At 42.8% G+C, this 16,415-nt stretch overlaps 1 protein-coding gene across 1 annotated transcript in view; it reads right to left on the minus strand.

The window, feature by feature from the left end:
* Positions 1-16,415, minus strand: part of sipa1l3 (signal-induced proliferation-associated 1 like 3) — a 62,692-nt gene that overhangs the window by 3,379 nt on the left and 42,898 nt on the right. Inside the window, 16 exon segments of the mRNA XM_034547812.1 lie at positions 65-146; positions 986-1,112; positions 1,981-2,157; positions 2,400-2,577; positions 2,682-2,844; positions 5,131-5,361; positions 6,819-7,264; positions 7,344-7,459; positions 7,986-8,110; positions 8,547-8,729; positions 8,861-9,112; positions 12,038-12,213; positions 12,326-12,424; positions 13,268-13,850; positions 13,955-14,112; positions 15,745-15,848. Of these exon segments, the coding sequence (XP_034403703.1) occupies positions 65-146; positions 986-1,112; positions 1,981-2,157; positions 2,400-2,577; positions 2,682-2,844; positions 5,131-5,361; positions 6,819-7,264; positions 7,344-7,459; positions 7,986-8,110; positions 8,547-8,729; positions 8,861-9,112; positions 12,038-12,213; positions 12,326-12,424; positions 13,268-13,850; positions 13,955-14,112; positions 15,745-15,848 (3,200 nt within the window).

Consider the following 16,415-nt stretch of genomic DNA (forward strand, 5'->3'; position numbering starts at 1 on the left):
CCCAGAACTTTCTACTTTGAACCGTTTAATAAAGGGAAATTGTGAAAAACAAAAAGGTTCTTACTCTCTCCAGATCATTGTTCAGCTGTTTCAACATCACTTCCAAGTGGAAGAGCCGACCGGAAAACTCGTTGGGCACCTCGTCGCTGTTAACACACACGGCATAAATGATTCATATACACAAAACGTATAACATACATAGCAATAGACAGACGCAGGAATATAGACGAAACAAGACAGAAAAAAGAAAGCATGACAAACAAAAACTAAATGCAAAAAAGAAAACAAACAAAAAAATAGATACAACAATATAATTGCTATTAAAAAACAATTATTGTTCCTACCGGTGGTTACGTAGGGCACACATGTGTATGTGTGTGTATATTTTAGATAGAGAGGAAAGCCTGAGCAAGAACTTCTTAATAATAATAATAATAATAATAATAATAATAATAGGAAAAAAAGAAAGAAACAAAAAGAAGTTGGCACCTCTTGGGTACTAGGACTCTGACCTGGGCCAGCTGGCCTGATAGCTACTTGTTTGTTCTGCTGCTCTGGGCCGGGCCCAGACCCCATGGTGGACACTGACCCATTGCAGATACCTGTGGTCCCTTTGCAGAGCCCGGACCCTCAGGAGTGGGGCGGCTCTGTCGGGGTCAGGGGGTATTTCTGACTAGCGAGGGTATTTGTGTTTTTTCCCTTGTCCCTTCATGTACCCAGTATAATAATAATAATCGTTTTCATCATTTGAGTACAAATCACTTTGCATAGAGCCAAAAACCACAAAATACACACAGCGATCTGCACAGCTTATGTGGGTGGACTGGAAGAACAGGCAGCAATTCAAACATCCAACTGTTTACTATTGTGAGAATATACAGAGGAGTAAACTAGCTTGGGATTCAGTTCAGTCAAGTGCATCACCACAAGATGGCAGTAGTGAGAAAGAATTGTATTCCTGGAGTTCTCAGTGAGGTTGACCTACCCGCTGAAGGTCGGTGTCGTCCGTGGTGTCTGAGGAGTCTGAAACTGGACTGGACTGACGACCGGTCTCATGTCTGGACCTCCAACCTGTGGCTCCGTCAGCGAGAAGAGGGAAACTGCTCTTTGTGCTGCAACAGAGACACATAATCACACTTTATAAAAGCTGCATAAATGAGTCTTTTTACCCCAAGTGTCTCTCGAGATACATAACACAATCACACCCCAGCACAGCAGGACCTGGCAGCAGGGTGGCTTATGGATCAAGTGTTGGCTTGAGTCTAGTGGGGTTGTCTGTGATCGTCTTTGTGGTTGCAGAGGACACAAGGGACAGGAGAGAGACCCAGAACAGAAACAGTGGCTGGGAAGCAGAGCAGGCGGTCGTGTAGGAAGCAGAGATGAACACAGAGAGCTCCTTCTTTCTCAGGAGTGTCGTGTGACAGAAGAGAGCCGAGACACGAGGAAACCATCAGCCCCCAACAGCCAAATAATATGTCTCACATCCACCTGGGATTTAAGATTGTACACTTATTAATGTGTACAATGTTTTCTTTTTTATATATCTTGCTTATTTGTACAACAGAGCAGGTTTTGGGAAATTTAGATTTGTTTAGCATTAAATTGAACAATAAATGTAGATGGATAATTTGTGAATGTACAGTTTCAGACATAACAGAACTAGAATTATCGCCTTATCCATGTCTGTTCAAAATGCCATCACTTCATCATTTCAACCTATTCAATATTTGTGAGAAATTGTCATAATTAGCATATTAATTCCTAATTATGGCCAATAAATAGCTTAATCTTTGACCACCAAAGTTGAAATCATTTCTTACTGGAGAGTAAGTGGATGTTTGCTTTATTTACATTTTGAGATATTCCCTCCAGGCTTTCCTGAGCTATGGCTTTGCGGACAGACAACCCAAAAACATCATACAAAACAATACACAAAATGCCACATACTACATTAAGAATCTCACACGAAGTTGAACACACCTAATCCTGAGGCGTCTCCATCCTCACCTTCGTAGGCTTTAGCAGCATTGACCAGGCTGGACCACTCCAGCCCACAGGCTGTGTCAGGAAGAGGCATCAGCCCGAGATCGAGCCTCCTCAGAGGGGGAACTTTGTCTCTAACTTCTGTGAGAGACAGCTCTGAGGCGGACAGAGGCCCTGAAGCACAGGAGAGCAGAACAGCAGCAGTGAGCAAACAAACCTCAACATGAAATAATGACATGTACATACCACAAGGTTGTAGAAGTTATGAATGCAACAACTGACTTGTGCATTACAATAATAATAATGATTGCTTTCATCACTGAGCTCTTTGGATCCCCACAGAATGAAACTTGGCAGCTATCGACACAGCAGTGCACGCTTGGTCCACCTTCCTCAAAGCAGAAGTTTAAACTCACCCTTCTTGCTCTGCATTTGGTTGGAGGACACGGCGTGTTTGCGCATGGGCAGCGTGCATGTGAATAGAACGTCAGTGGGCGTCGTCGGGTTCTCAGCAGAGTTGGCGAAGCTGGCCTCTCTGCGCCCGCTGCACAGCGACTCATCTGAGAAGGTGCGCTGCAAGGTTCGTCTGGGAGACTGCAGAGAGAGAAGTGACCAGAGATCAGAGAGCTGTGTGTGCAGGTTCATCAAAGTAAGACTGCCGACTGAGATGATGGTACGGTGTTAAGAGTGTTCCTCACTGGATCTCTTTGTGGCGTCTCTCCCGGGTTGTCCATGATGATCAGTTTCTTCAGGTCGTCTTCAATGGTGCTTTTGTAAGTCCGTCTCGGAGAACGCAGATCCCTCAATGAGGCTCGGAGCCGAGGTTGTCCAAACACGTTCTTTGAGTTTGTATCCACCTGCCTGGAGACACAAGACATGAGAGACATGAGAGACACGAGACATGAGATACGAGATACGAGACATGAGAGACATGAGAGACACGAGACATGAGATACGAGATACGAGACATGAGATACGAGACATGAGACACGAGATACGAGACACGAGACATGAGATACGAGACATGAGACACGAGACACGAGACATGAGACATGAGATACGAGACATGAGATACGAGACATGAGATACGAGACATGAGATACGAGACACGAGATAAGAGACACGAGACATGAGACATGAGATACGAGACATGAGATACGAGACATGAGATACGAGAAAAATGAGATACGAGACATGAGATACGAGACACGAGAGACATGAGATACGAGACACGAGATAAGAGACACGAGACATGAGACATGAGATACGAGACATGAGATACGAGACATGAGATACGAGAAAAATGAGATACGAGACATGAGATACGAGACACGAGAGACATGAGATACGAGACACGAGATAAGAGACACGAGACATGAGATACGAGACACGAGATAAGAGACACGAGACATGAGACATGAGACACGAGACACGAGACATGAGATACGAGACACGAGACATGAGATACGAGACATGAGATACGAGACACGAGAGACATGAGATACGAGACACGAGATAAGAGACACGAGATACGAGACACGAGAAAAATGAGATACGAGACACGAGATAAGAGACACGAGACATGATATGAGACACGAGAGACATGAGATACGAGACACGAGATAAGAGACACGGGACATGAGATACGAGACACGAGAAAAATGAGATACGAGACACGAGATAAGAGACACGAGACATGAGATACGAGACACGAGAGACATGAGATACGAGACACGAGATACGAGACATGAGATACGAGACACGAGAAAAATGAGATACGAGACACGAGATAAGAGACACGAGACATGAGATACAAGACACAAGACATGAGACACGAGACATGAGATACGAGACACGAGATACGAGACATGAGATACGAGACACGAGATACGAGACACGAGACACGAGACATGAGATACAAGACACGAGACATGAGATACGAGACACGAGATACGAGACACGAGACATGAGATACGAGACACGAGACATGAGATACGAGACATGAGACACGAGAGACATGAGATACCAGACACGAGAGACATGAGATACGAGACACGAGATAAGAGACACGGGACATGAGATACGAGACACGAGAAAAATGAGATACGAGACACGAGATAAGAGACACGAGACATGAGATACGAGACACGAGAGACATGAGATACGAGACACGAGATACGAGACATGAGATACGAGACACGAGAAAAATGAGATACGAGACACGAGATAAGAGACACGAGACATGAGATACGAGACACGAGATACGAGACACGAGATACGAGACACAAGATACGAGACATGAGATACGAGACATGAGACACGAGAGACATGAGATACGAGATACGAGACACATGAGACATGAGATACGAGACACAAGAGACATGAGATACGAGACACGAGATACGAGACACAAGATACGAGACACGAGACATGAGATACAAGACACGAGACACGAGACATGAGAGACATGAGATACGAGACACATGAGACATGAGATACGAGACACAAGAGACATGAGACACGAGAGACATGAGACACATGAGACACGAGATACGGGACACGAGACATGAGATACAAGACACGAGACACGAGACATGAGACACGAGAGACATGAGATACGAGACACATGAGACATGAGATACGAGACACAAGAGACATGAGACACGAGAGACATGAGACACATGAGACACGAGATACGGGACACGAGACATGAGACACGAGAGATGAGACGCGAGAGACATGAGACTCACAAGCACCAAAAGCACAAACGACAGAGTGTATTTTCTCCAACACACAGACTCAAACCATCGACACTTCCAGCCCATTTACAGGTCAGTGTTTTAGAAGCTGCTTTTAGGCCAAAGAGCACAGAATACACTTGTTTCTCTATTCATGTAACCATGTTCACAATTACTTGAAAAACTATAACCAAAATGACCAGTGGTTCCTAACCTCTGGCTCATGACTCCAACAAGAGGTCGCAAGGGGTTCATGAGTTGATTAACAGTAAAATGAAACAGAGCCGTGCTAATTATTTAATACCTTCCTCTCATCTTTTTTCTTTTGAATTAAACAATAATTTTACCATTCAGAGCTCAAAGCACTTTCATGCTCATTAAACTCATTCTTCCTCAGTCACTAACTTACTTCTTGATCTTGCTGCTGTCAGAGCTGGACGTCGTGGTTACGTTTGAAGGTGACGGACCGTTGTCCTCGTTCTGCCAGGCGGTTTGTCTGCTCTTCCCATAAAAGGCCTTGGGGGCGGAGCTGGACAGAGGGATGGAGCCCAAATGAGCTGACGTGGGGTTTGTGGACACGGCTCGGACATGCCGGGCTTTCTCAGCTGTTGGAGTCTTGTAACCCTGCGGTGTGAAGGCCCTGGGGGAACATGCAAGTGGTTAAGGAAAGATTTGACTGAAGGTAAAAAGTGTTTAAATACTGAATTTTACATTAAATGATTGAATTATTTGCCATTTTGCAGGATCATTAAAATATTTCATGTCACAAAAAGAGCTGTCTGCCAGGAATGAGTTTTAGCATTTTGACACTAACGTTAAAATCTCAAAGATCTCTGTGTCGTTCTCTTTGTCAATAAGACAAAGCGTTTTTGGACCTCACTTCCCACAGATACAAATATCGTGCATAGTTTGTGACTTTTTCTGGGAATGCGGGAATAGACATATTTATATCAATAAAAAACTTAAACATATTTAATTTTAAAATTAATAGTTCAACACGATTCTGGGGAACAAGCAATAATAAGCACCCCTTAACTGTGGCAGTACAGGTATGTGGCTTTTTGTTACATTTGGACAGCGCCAGGCTTCCTGTTTATATATGTATGTATATATATATATATATATATATATATATATATATATATATATATATATATACTCCAAAAATGCCAAACTATTCCTTGCGATTAAATGACAGCTGTGGGAGATCCTCTGACATGTAAGGCATGACAATACATTTTTAGAGCACAGATATTTGGGTTTTGCTCACAGAGGATACATTTAGATTATTGTTCAGCTCTTTATATGCGTTGTCTTTCCACATTAATATATTACCGCATATACATGCATAATTAATTCTTAGCGAATACATCTTACTCCCCTCCTCTCCATTGATCAGGCAATGAAGATAAGAGTATGTAATTAAAGTTCACACAGCCGATACTATGCTACCGACTGCTGATACAACACCATTAACAGCAAAGAGCTGAACAGCAGATGAGCTATGAACTACAAATACCATCATTTATCTCCAATAACATCTACTGGAATCCTCTGACAGATCCAGTTGTAAGGTCTACGCTTTGTTTTGGTCAAACTGTCCACAAACCGTAATGAATCATCCGTGTCCTAAATTTAATTTTACGTCTATATTGTGTCCCAGGCACAGTCGATGGCACTCGATGGGGTTTAAACACAGATTGTTTTAATCCAACACAGAGCGGCTGAAGCCTGTGTTGGATGTTTGTGTGTTTTATGATGTGGGGGAAGCAAGTGCATCAGCAGAAGAGATCACATAATGATATGTAGGGATTAGGCTGCTTTAATCTTAATGTACCCTTTAAAGATAGATTTTTATGTGTCAAAACTATTTATTTTAAAGAATCTGGTGGTGGTACATAATGGCTACTTGGAGCATCATTAATATTCCTCAACACTTGCAACATTGAACTGCAAGACTTATGAATGCAACACTCTCTCCAAGCCAGCACATATGTTTCCTGACATTCATTGAGATGAATGTTCATTTTTGTTAAAATAATATTAGCTTCATAAGAATGCCACAGAAGATGCATCTTCAGTTAGTTGGACACTTACCTAGGCTTGAAAGCATCCATTTTATCTGCGCTAGAGCCAGGAGGCGGGAATGTCTTGGTGCGGTACCCTTTGTTTTGACTAGCTGAGGGTGCTATAATGGGCGAAGACTCTCTTCTCCTCGCCTCTCCGCTGCTGCCGCTGCTCCTTCCCACGGACAGCTCCTGGACGCCGCTGTAGGTCGCAAAGCTGTGCATGGGCTTGTGGGTCTGGCTGTTGGACATGTTTCCCTGGCGATTGTTGTTGTAGTGGGTTGAGGCGTCGATTCCACTGTCGTTAGATCCCCCCTTGTTAAGGTCGGGGTCAGGGTCCACTGGGTCGCCGAGGCAACCCCCACTTCCTCGCTCTCCTCCAGCTCCGCCGTCGAACCAGCGCTCGTCGCTGTGGCTGCTGGAAGCGTTACTGGACATAGTGTTACTGCTGGAGTGGCTGGAGTACTGAGTCTCGCCCTGCAGAGGACAAGATAGTTAGACAAACTCAGAGGCAAAGAAGATAAATAAAATGAGACGATGTGAGGACAAGTCTGACCTTTGAGTGTCTGTTTGGAGAGTCTTTCCCCGGGACATCCTGTCTGGTTACTCTCCTCTGCCCCCCTCCACCACTAGGTCCCCGAGACGACGACACTGGGACATGCCAGAGGGGTTCTGGACAGAAAACACACGCGCGCACACACACACACACACACACACACACACACACACACACGATTAAAGAACATTACACTGAACCTCTATGGTTGGCAAAGAGGATTAAATACTTATAGCACATTTAAACACTGACCTCTACCAACAAACACAATCACAGTCCTTTATCTCTACTGTGCAACACTCAAACTTTAGGAAAACTAACCATGAATGTAGTTTAAGACGTAATTTACAACCTGCAATAAATGTTGCCACATATGATCAGTTGCCTGTTTGCATATGCAGCAGATACGGGGCAACATGATTATTGTTTTAGTTGTGTTTTTCTGATACATTTACATCCTGTCACTCTCTTTTAGCTCTGTTTTGGTCTCTACCAAAGTAATGAGAAAAAAGATCTGTTCCACTATGTCACCAGCAAGTCGATAACTGCCTGTCTGCTGTTTGGAGCTGAGCAGGTAGCGTACAGTGAGGTATTCACAACATATTGTACATTAGTTGCTTGCGTTTCTTGATGGTGGTGTACCTGTTTTGCAGCGCTCCATGGTGCTGTCCTGGCTGGTGAAGCCTGAGGAAGACTCTCCACTGGAGGTGACGTCCACACTGAAATGGGGCTCAAAGGGCAGCAGGGGGCGCTGTCCTGCTCCATATCTACATAGATGGATCATATGAGGAGGGGCGGAATAAGATTAATAACCACATTCATGCCACTGTCAGTTATATATGAAGCAACACAAATGTGAGGGTAAATTACTCAAAATAAACTCCAAAGAAAAGCCCTAAGCGTTTTGATGTTAATTTCTGTTTTGCATCCTGATGGCAGTTGAATAAAACCCATTTATCCGGTTGGGCGAGATGTTATCAACCTCCACACAGTCAGGAAGAGCCGCCCACACACCAGATCCCTCCTCAAGGAGACAGTGTGTTCATACACGTCTAACTGCAGACCTGACACATTAGTCAGCCTCAACTTATGCACAGATATAATCCACCTCTAGCAAACAAAACAGCATTTATGAGTTACACCAGACATGTTTAATCAAGATCAAAGGAGTAATGGAGGAGAGCTCAGAAAACACAAACACACCTGTCGGGGGAGGGTTTGTAGCGTACGAAGGGGCCTGGTGTGATTCCAGGGGGCCCCATTGTGGAGAGGCCGACTAGCCCTGAGGAGGGTGAGGAGAAGCTGGCTGAGGGGTTTCTGTAGGGCAGCACTCTGTCGCCTCCTGCAGGAGACAGAGTGTAGTGGTTCTCTGGGTAGCTCACTGGCCTGGAGGACAAAGAGGGTGACGGTCAACAAAAGACCACAGAGAGGTGAGGCATACGCGTAAGGCTGTGACAGCAACACAAAAAAACATTAATCTAAATTAAGGGAAAAACGTGCTGCAAAAAAATTCTCACCTTTTAGAGTTGAGGTGCTGCGGCTCCCTGTAGGGAACAGACATCAGGGTCTTGTGTGAGCGGGGCAGTGGAGGAGGTGGGGGACCCATGGGGCCCCAGCGCTGTTGGCTGGGGACACTGTGGAGCCCTGGAGGAATGGGTGGGCTGTCCCATCGCCACGTCGAGCGAGGGGAGGGTCGGTAGCCTGCAGCCAGAGGCTCAGGTTCTGGCTTCTGCTCCATGGTCTTCATCTCATACTCCTCTGTGCAGCCCCTAAAGACACACAGAAGAAGGGTGATCCAGCACAACAAGTCAATCAAGTGCTTGACACTTAAATGTCCAAGCTCCCAAAGACCAATTTTGTCTGCTCAACGCAGCCCTCATAGATGTTGATCCTCAGCTCTGGTTCAGTAAAAAGCACCAAAGAGAAGCTCTGGACTGCAGCTGAACAAGAACTGTCTCCTTCTGTACCGAGTTTAGTGTGTGAAAACTGTTCAATATATCTCCATTTATCAAAGCAGGCCACAAACACAACAGAAATGTTTTTCATGTTTTAATAGTAGCATCTAGCTAGCCCAAGATCCAGCACATCCGTTTTACACATCATCTGAATTTCATTCACAGCCTTTTACAGGAAGGCACGAGGCATCAAATAAGCATATTGAAGATGAGACAAATGCCGAGAGGAAGAGAGAGAAGCCATGACGGTGGAAGAATTGAGGGAAATTCTGTGAGGTGAAAGAGGGCTATAAAAAAATTATTAAAAAAGATTGTAAATGCAAAGATTGAAATAGGAGAAATGAGGAAGCATCGTGTGCCTGAAACAGTCGGTTCAGCCAAGTAATGATTATTTTCATTATAAATCAGTCTGCAGAAGGTTTTTTTGATTAATTGTTTGGTGTAAAAATGTCACAATTATTTAGAGTCCACTGTGTAATTTTTGTAAGTATTTATTTTTGTCATAGAAGACAAGCACATGTTTATATTTGAATAGGCTAAAAGTACTAAAGTTATTAGCATTTTTACTTAAACGTATCCTATACTTGTTTGGTCTAATTTCCTTTAGAAAAGGTTTCTATTCTTTTAAATCAACATTTTAATGATGAATGTATACGTAGAGCACTTTTAATTACTTTTGCGTCTCAAATGTGACATTTCAATAAACTTACCTTGAAATGGTTTCAGATACATTTTCTGTTTAGTGACTAATTGATTATTCAACATTTTCTTTCAGCTCTCACCCAAATTATATTTTAAAAAACAACACATTATTAATAATATTAATATTAAGGACTTTCTTCACCAGAACATACTGTAGTTCCAGTTAAAACTGTACACAGTGAACAGTTTGGATAATTCTGAATAACAGGGACATTATTTGAGCAAAGATAACAAAAATAAAACAAAGAGAAAATATAGTAGTATATAATAATATAGTGTGTCAATGCTGTGAGCAGAATAAATGAAATTCAATTAACCTCTATTATATTGTGGTGGAGGAAGACATCTCAGTATACATTACAATAAATACAACCAAATATATCTGCATGAGTACATACCGGCAGTTAAGTGAGAAAATATGTTTATATATTTAGGGTGAACTGATTCTTTCGTGTTTAACCTGGATTCATTGTAGAGCCTGATGACACTAAACCCTCTACTACATCTACTCTGCGGAAAAACGTTATTTTAAAAAAAGCTGTAGAGTTGTAAACACAACGCACACGCATCAATATGTCTGTAGAAAATATGAATACTATGTTCAAACAGTGCACACTCCCTAATTAATGAACACAAACACAACACGTGGTCAGGATACCTTAAACAATGCAGGGATACTACTGACTCAATCTATAACCATACAGTAACAAAGCAGTAGTACGAACCTTAGAGAGAGCGGAGTCTACATATGTTGACATGCAGTGTTTCTTCCATCACGCTGGCAGATGTGACACAGCTGTAGCTCCCAACACACACGTGTTCAAACACACTACAATATCACACCTTCTCTCCTCTGTATCCCTCCATCTTACAAGAGCACAGCAACCAGTCAGAGCAGAAAGGAAAAACACTTCCAACTCTTTCTTTCCATCTCTCCTCCACCCACCTCTCTCACTCTCGGTGGTGCTGAGACACATCTTCCTCACAAGGGCTTCTCTGCCTCTCCAACTCAATAAACCCTGCCTCTCTCTCTATTCCTGCCTCTCTCTCTATTCCTCGTCCTTTTCATTCGCACACGGCATGCATTTTTAATTAATCACTTCCACTCGTTTATTTATTTCATGCCGTCCTTTTTTTTCTTCTCCCTGCAGAATCCAAGCCTTAATCTCATGCAATCTGTTGGTCTGGCACACAATGGCAAATGAGTCAGAGAGAGAGAGAGAGAGAGAGAGAGAGAGAGAAAGAGCGAGAGAGAGCGAGAAAGAAAGAGAGAGCGAGAGATGAGTGGAATGCAACACTCTTAATTATCAGCTGCTACTTGAGAGAGAGAGAGCGTGAGTGTGTGTGTGTGTGTGAGAATCAAAGGGATTTAACTTGATGCAATTAAACTGCCTCCAACATTAAAGATATCTAACGATCACAAAACAAGCCACATTTACTGTATTTAAAAACCCTGGTTCTCAGTCAGAAATACACACCCACTGTGGTTATTCTTCACCTCCATAACCATTCTGTAACACCACATCAACGTCTCATAGGGCCTCGTTATTCTGTCTTTGTCAAGGCCATGTGGAGATGAAAGGTTGGAAAAGGATGACGAGAGGGAAAAGAAAAAGATTGTGGGAGGAGGGGAAAGAGGCGATAGTAAGCTGAGCGAGATGAGACTAGATACAAAGAGAGAAACAAAGAAAGGCAGATTTTGTTTAATTCCCATTAAACAAATACTTCGTTCTTTTTTGTCTCCATGCTTCATTCTGTCTATTTCCTCTCAAACCACACATCATTTTTTCTCTGTTCGCTTGCTTCCTCTTTTCCCGCACTCCCACACAAAATCCTCTCAGAACATTAGAGTCTTGCCATCACCTCACCAATGCTTTTGTGTGTATGAGTGAACAGCGTCCTGTACTCACTCTGGCTCGCTCTTGTCCTTCCACTGCTGCCTGCTAACACTCAGCAATGCTGTTGCCTAACCCTTCAACATCTGTATTTACCAAAGCTGTTTAAAAACAAGTCCCTCATTAGTTTAGCTTCACACACCTGCGAGGTCCCCCCTCTTCGTACGGAGGAATGATGATGACTTTGACCGTGACCGACGTCCTCAGCAGGTCGATCATCTGCTCGTGAGTCAGCGTCACCGCGGCCACCTTGCAGATCTCCACCAACCGACTGCCCTGTCTCAGTCCGGCCTGCCAGGCAAAGCCGTATTCCTCCACCTGCACAAAAGAAATTGCCAAGAAAAATCTTCAAACAAGCCAGTTATGTACAGCCAAGAATCTTCATAGATGACAATTTGGTCTGGTGTGACAGCTGGTCATCTGACGGTACCTCAGCCACAGTGCCGTCCAGGCGAACATGGAAGCCCAGTTGTCCCAGTCCGTTTCTTCTCAGAGTCATTTCCACCGTCTCACATCCCACTGTCAATGACTAGACAAGGAGAAGACATAATGTGAGTAAATACATATTAGATTTAGCGTATGATCATATTCTTATGTGTCTGGGTATCTTCTAAAACAAAGGAAACATCATTAAGGGGAATTAAATACTGAAATACATCTCTAATATTACCAATATTCACACAAAGTACAAGGTGAAATAATCGGAATCAATGCAGATATTTGCTCCTATTAGAAAAGATGAACTCTTTTTTTTAATAGATATTGCTTTTTCTGTTGGATTAACACAAAACTTGCAGAAGTCCAGGAAATCTCCTTTTCCCAGCATTTCATTTGTTAAACTTTACAGAATGATCACAGTATTATATTCCTCTCATCAACCAGCTGAAAGAGTGAGTTTTATGGTTGTGTAGACTACCTTGATGCTCTATGATATTTGAGTTCATATTTAGTTATGAATCCAATGGTAGATTAGAAGGTTACAGAGCATATATCCAACATTCAAACAATACCCAACAAATGCAACAAAGAAGAAAACCGCAAGCTAGTAGACAGTATGACGATATTAACTAGCGCCAGTACAGAGAAACAGGAAATGGGGGAGAGAGAGAGAGATGAAAATTATAAAATTAAATAATTAATAATAAAAAAATAGGCTTATCAAATATTTTGTGTACAGGAATTAATTTAAACATTTGTTAGACCTCAAGGATAAACGCATTAAACATTAAATGTAAATATATAACTTTGTTTGTTTGTACCCTTTAACATACTATGGTCGAATACGACACAAGCTATGCCCTTCAAAAGGTCACAGAGATTTACATTTCCTGGTCTGGTAGTCACTATCCCTCTACAAGCTCTAAACTCTCACCTTTAACCTCTGCACCACCTCCCTGATGTCCTGTGCAAAGCCTTCTGGTACCCGCACGGCGATGTGGTCTCCTCTGCCGTAGAAGATCTTCAGTGTCAACCGCTCTGGCGTCCAGCCGATCACGTCCGCACAGAAACAGTTAAACACCACTTCTTTGGTGGAACAGTCTGTGAGGAGGACGTATTCGGCCGACAAACCCAAAGCACAGGGGAGCTCCGTCCCACCTCCGCTGAAGTCCTGGGCCTGGACCCTCCAGGCGATGGCCCCCGCAGCTCCCAGCTCTGCTCCCTCTCTCGCCTTCGAGCGTTCACGTTTTTTAGATGCAAGGGAGATGAGGTTGTTAAGCTTGCCGGCTGAGTCGAGCGGCGTGCTGCTGACGTAATTCTCAGCCAGGTCACGCAGGTACTCCTGCCGCGTTCGTGTTGCCATGGTGTGGAACTTCTCGGACTTGTGCGCTGCAGTTTCTGCATTGATAACTTTGGCAAGAAGGAAGTTACGAAAGGTTTCTGGGTCACGGAAGGTGACGCCGCTGGGGATGGGTGGGCCGAAAGGAGGCACATCCTTCATTCTTGTCACGGCAACACTGAAAGAAAAGATGGAACAGATGTCAAGAGTGAGAAACAATACTGTTTTTAATCATAGTTGTGTATATATGAACATGTACTTATTCTGTTAAAAAACATTTACCTGTAACAGGTGCCTTCAGAGCAGGGGTTGTGCACGCGGACAATAACAAAGACATGCTGGAAGTGTGAGCGAATATTCTGCGGGGTGAAAGGCATTGCTCCCGGCTCTTGAAAGATTATAGTGACAATATCGTTCCCTATGTGCCTCTTTCTCAGGAGCTGAGGAAGAAGAGACGAGAGACAAAAATGACAAATTAATAAAATGAGTAACTGCTATTGACACAACTGACTCAGTCAACAATAAGAGAGAGTCTTACACAGGAAACGAGAGATTTAGACGCTCACTACGAGACACCAAACAACAGTTATGTCATTTATCTTTTGGATTCTGTGTGGGCTATTTGTGTCTGTGGGTGTGCTGGTTTGTCTGTCTATCTGTGTGTAGAAGACATGGCACAGAGTGCAGGCGGTGCTTGCCAAGCCTCTCTTCATCTGCAAAGGGAAGTGTGAAAGAACCAATTATGTAATCCTCTCCGGCCCACTGTTTGAACACAGATACACAAACATTCTCTAGCATGGTGCCACAGGAGCATCTTTCACTCGTGCTAAGTTTTGCCTGATGTAGTGGTTTAAAAAGTGAACCATTATTATGGTTCAAATTGATCATTTGGAGAAAAGAAGTTTGGGATCTTGTCTGTACATTTTGACTATTTTCTATTCAGCATCCATTCTAATATAACTAAATACTGCCGACATGTAAGATTCAACAGGTATTTACTACACATTTGATACAAGGTGAGTGTGCAGGCCAAACTATTGCTCTCCTATTCCTCTGTCCTGAAAAAAAAGAGCCTCCACAGTATCTATCTTTCTACTTCACTCTCACTCTGTGCCTTTCATCCACTTCAGGTTTTATTTAATGCCAGATGCTGCCACCTAGAGGTTTATGTGAGCAGGTACACCTCTTTGCTGCCGCACTCTCTGAACCTCTGGATGGAGTAATAGTCCCATTTATAAAATTACACTTTCTGATATGAGAACATTTTTGAACTGGTAACTTTTAATTGACTCAATTAAAAAAAAGGCACAAAACGTACATTTCTTGTTTATTCACCATTTACAATCTGTTTAACAATTATTTAAAGATGATGAAGCTTGTTTATAATAAACTATAGATTGCTGTGGGCATGTTATAAGAATATAATACTTCAATTCACAATATTCATTTATTATCTTTTTATTTTTGTGGTAGAACAAATGGTCTCTCCAGTTCCTACACCTCACATAGTAAACTAATCCTGAGCACCCACAAGGCTTGTTTGAGCATATGTGTGAGCCTCTCACGCAAACACTTAATGCAAACTATTCATAAGACCCACACACAAAATGTTATCTTACACACCATTCACTGACACATGCTGCAAACCCACAGCACCCAGGAGAACATGTAGGAAGGCAGCTTTATTTAAAGGAGTAACAAAAAAAAGAAAAAGGGAGAAAATAAAGAAACTACTCACTACTGAACCCCACCCAGCTCTTATCCAGTAAAAGAATGAGAGGCAGAGAGAGGGTGAAAGAAAAAGCCAGTGAGTAAGAAAGGACAAAAAAGACAAAACTGAAAAGCTTAATAAAAGAGGGAAAAGACTCAAAATAAAGAGGGTGTCACACGTTTCCACTTTAGGAGTTCTTGCTGTGGTTTATGAACCAGAACAAAAACAAGAGGCTTTAATGAACAACCAGACAGACTTTGGGTGACAAGAAAGGAAAGCTGCGGATGCATTCTTCAGCTGTGCACACCATGACAGGCCTGAGACTCAGCATACAATAGGGGTGCTGCTCATGAGCTCCTACCTGCTGTGGGTTGTTGGGCATGTACGGCAGCATGGTGGACACGTGGAACATGACCTCGTAGCCCTGGTAGGTGGTGTACAGGGAGTGGGTGCCCGTAGAGTCCGCTGGAGAAAGATATTTTGATTTCATGTGAGACATTGTTAACTACAGATGACACTATGATGTTGTATTAGAGTCCAACATTTGATCGTTCAAACAGATGTTTTTCCAGGGATCATGAGGATGCCAAGTCTGTCATTGTGCTGTTCCTGGGGTTATGACAATTGGCCTGGCTCTAACTTTTCAGACATAGAATACATGAAATTATTGGCAACATCTGGGTTTTAAAAGTAATGGATTTTGTACTATTGGTGTCTTTTACATAAATGTTCCATGTGGTTTATTATAGCATGTAAAGAAATGAGACAATGCTTGTTAGAGGAAAAGGTCTCACTTGTTATGATGTTTTATGTTCCCTGAAATCAGTAAAGGATTTAAACATTGATTTTGCTGTTGAGGAATTAAATGTGTGTGTTTCCTGAGTGTGAGGCTTACTCAGCCCTTTTCTCTTTAGTGCATCTCCTTATCTATTTCTTTCAATCAATTAAATTCGTTGATAGATACTTATGTTGCCTATTGTATAATGTCTGACAGTGCAGAAGCTAAAGATGATGAGACAATCAGTTGGAAAT

This window comes from Cyclopterus lumpus, chromosome 13, assembly GCF_009769545.1.
Source record: "Cyclopterus lumpus isolate fCycLum1 chromosome 13, fCycLum1.pri, whole genome shotgun sequence".
In the NCBI taxonomy this organism is placed as follows: domain Eukaryota; kingdom Metazoa; phylum Chordata; class Actinopteri; order Perciformes; family Cyclopteridae; genus Cyclopterus; species Cyclopterus lumpus.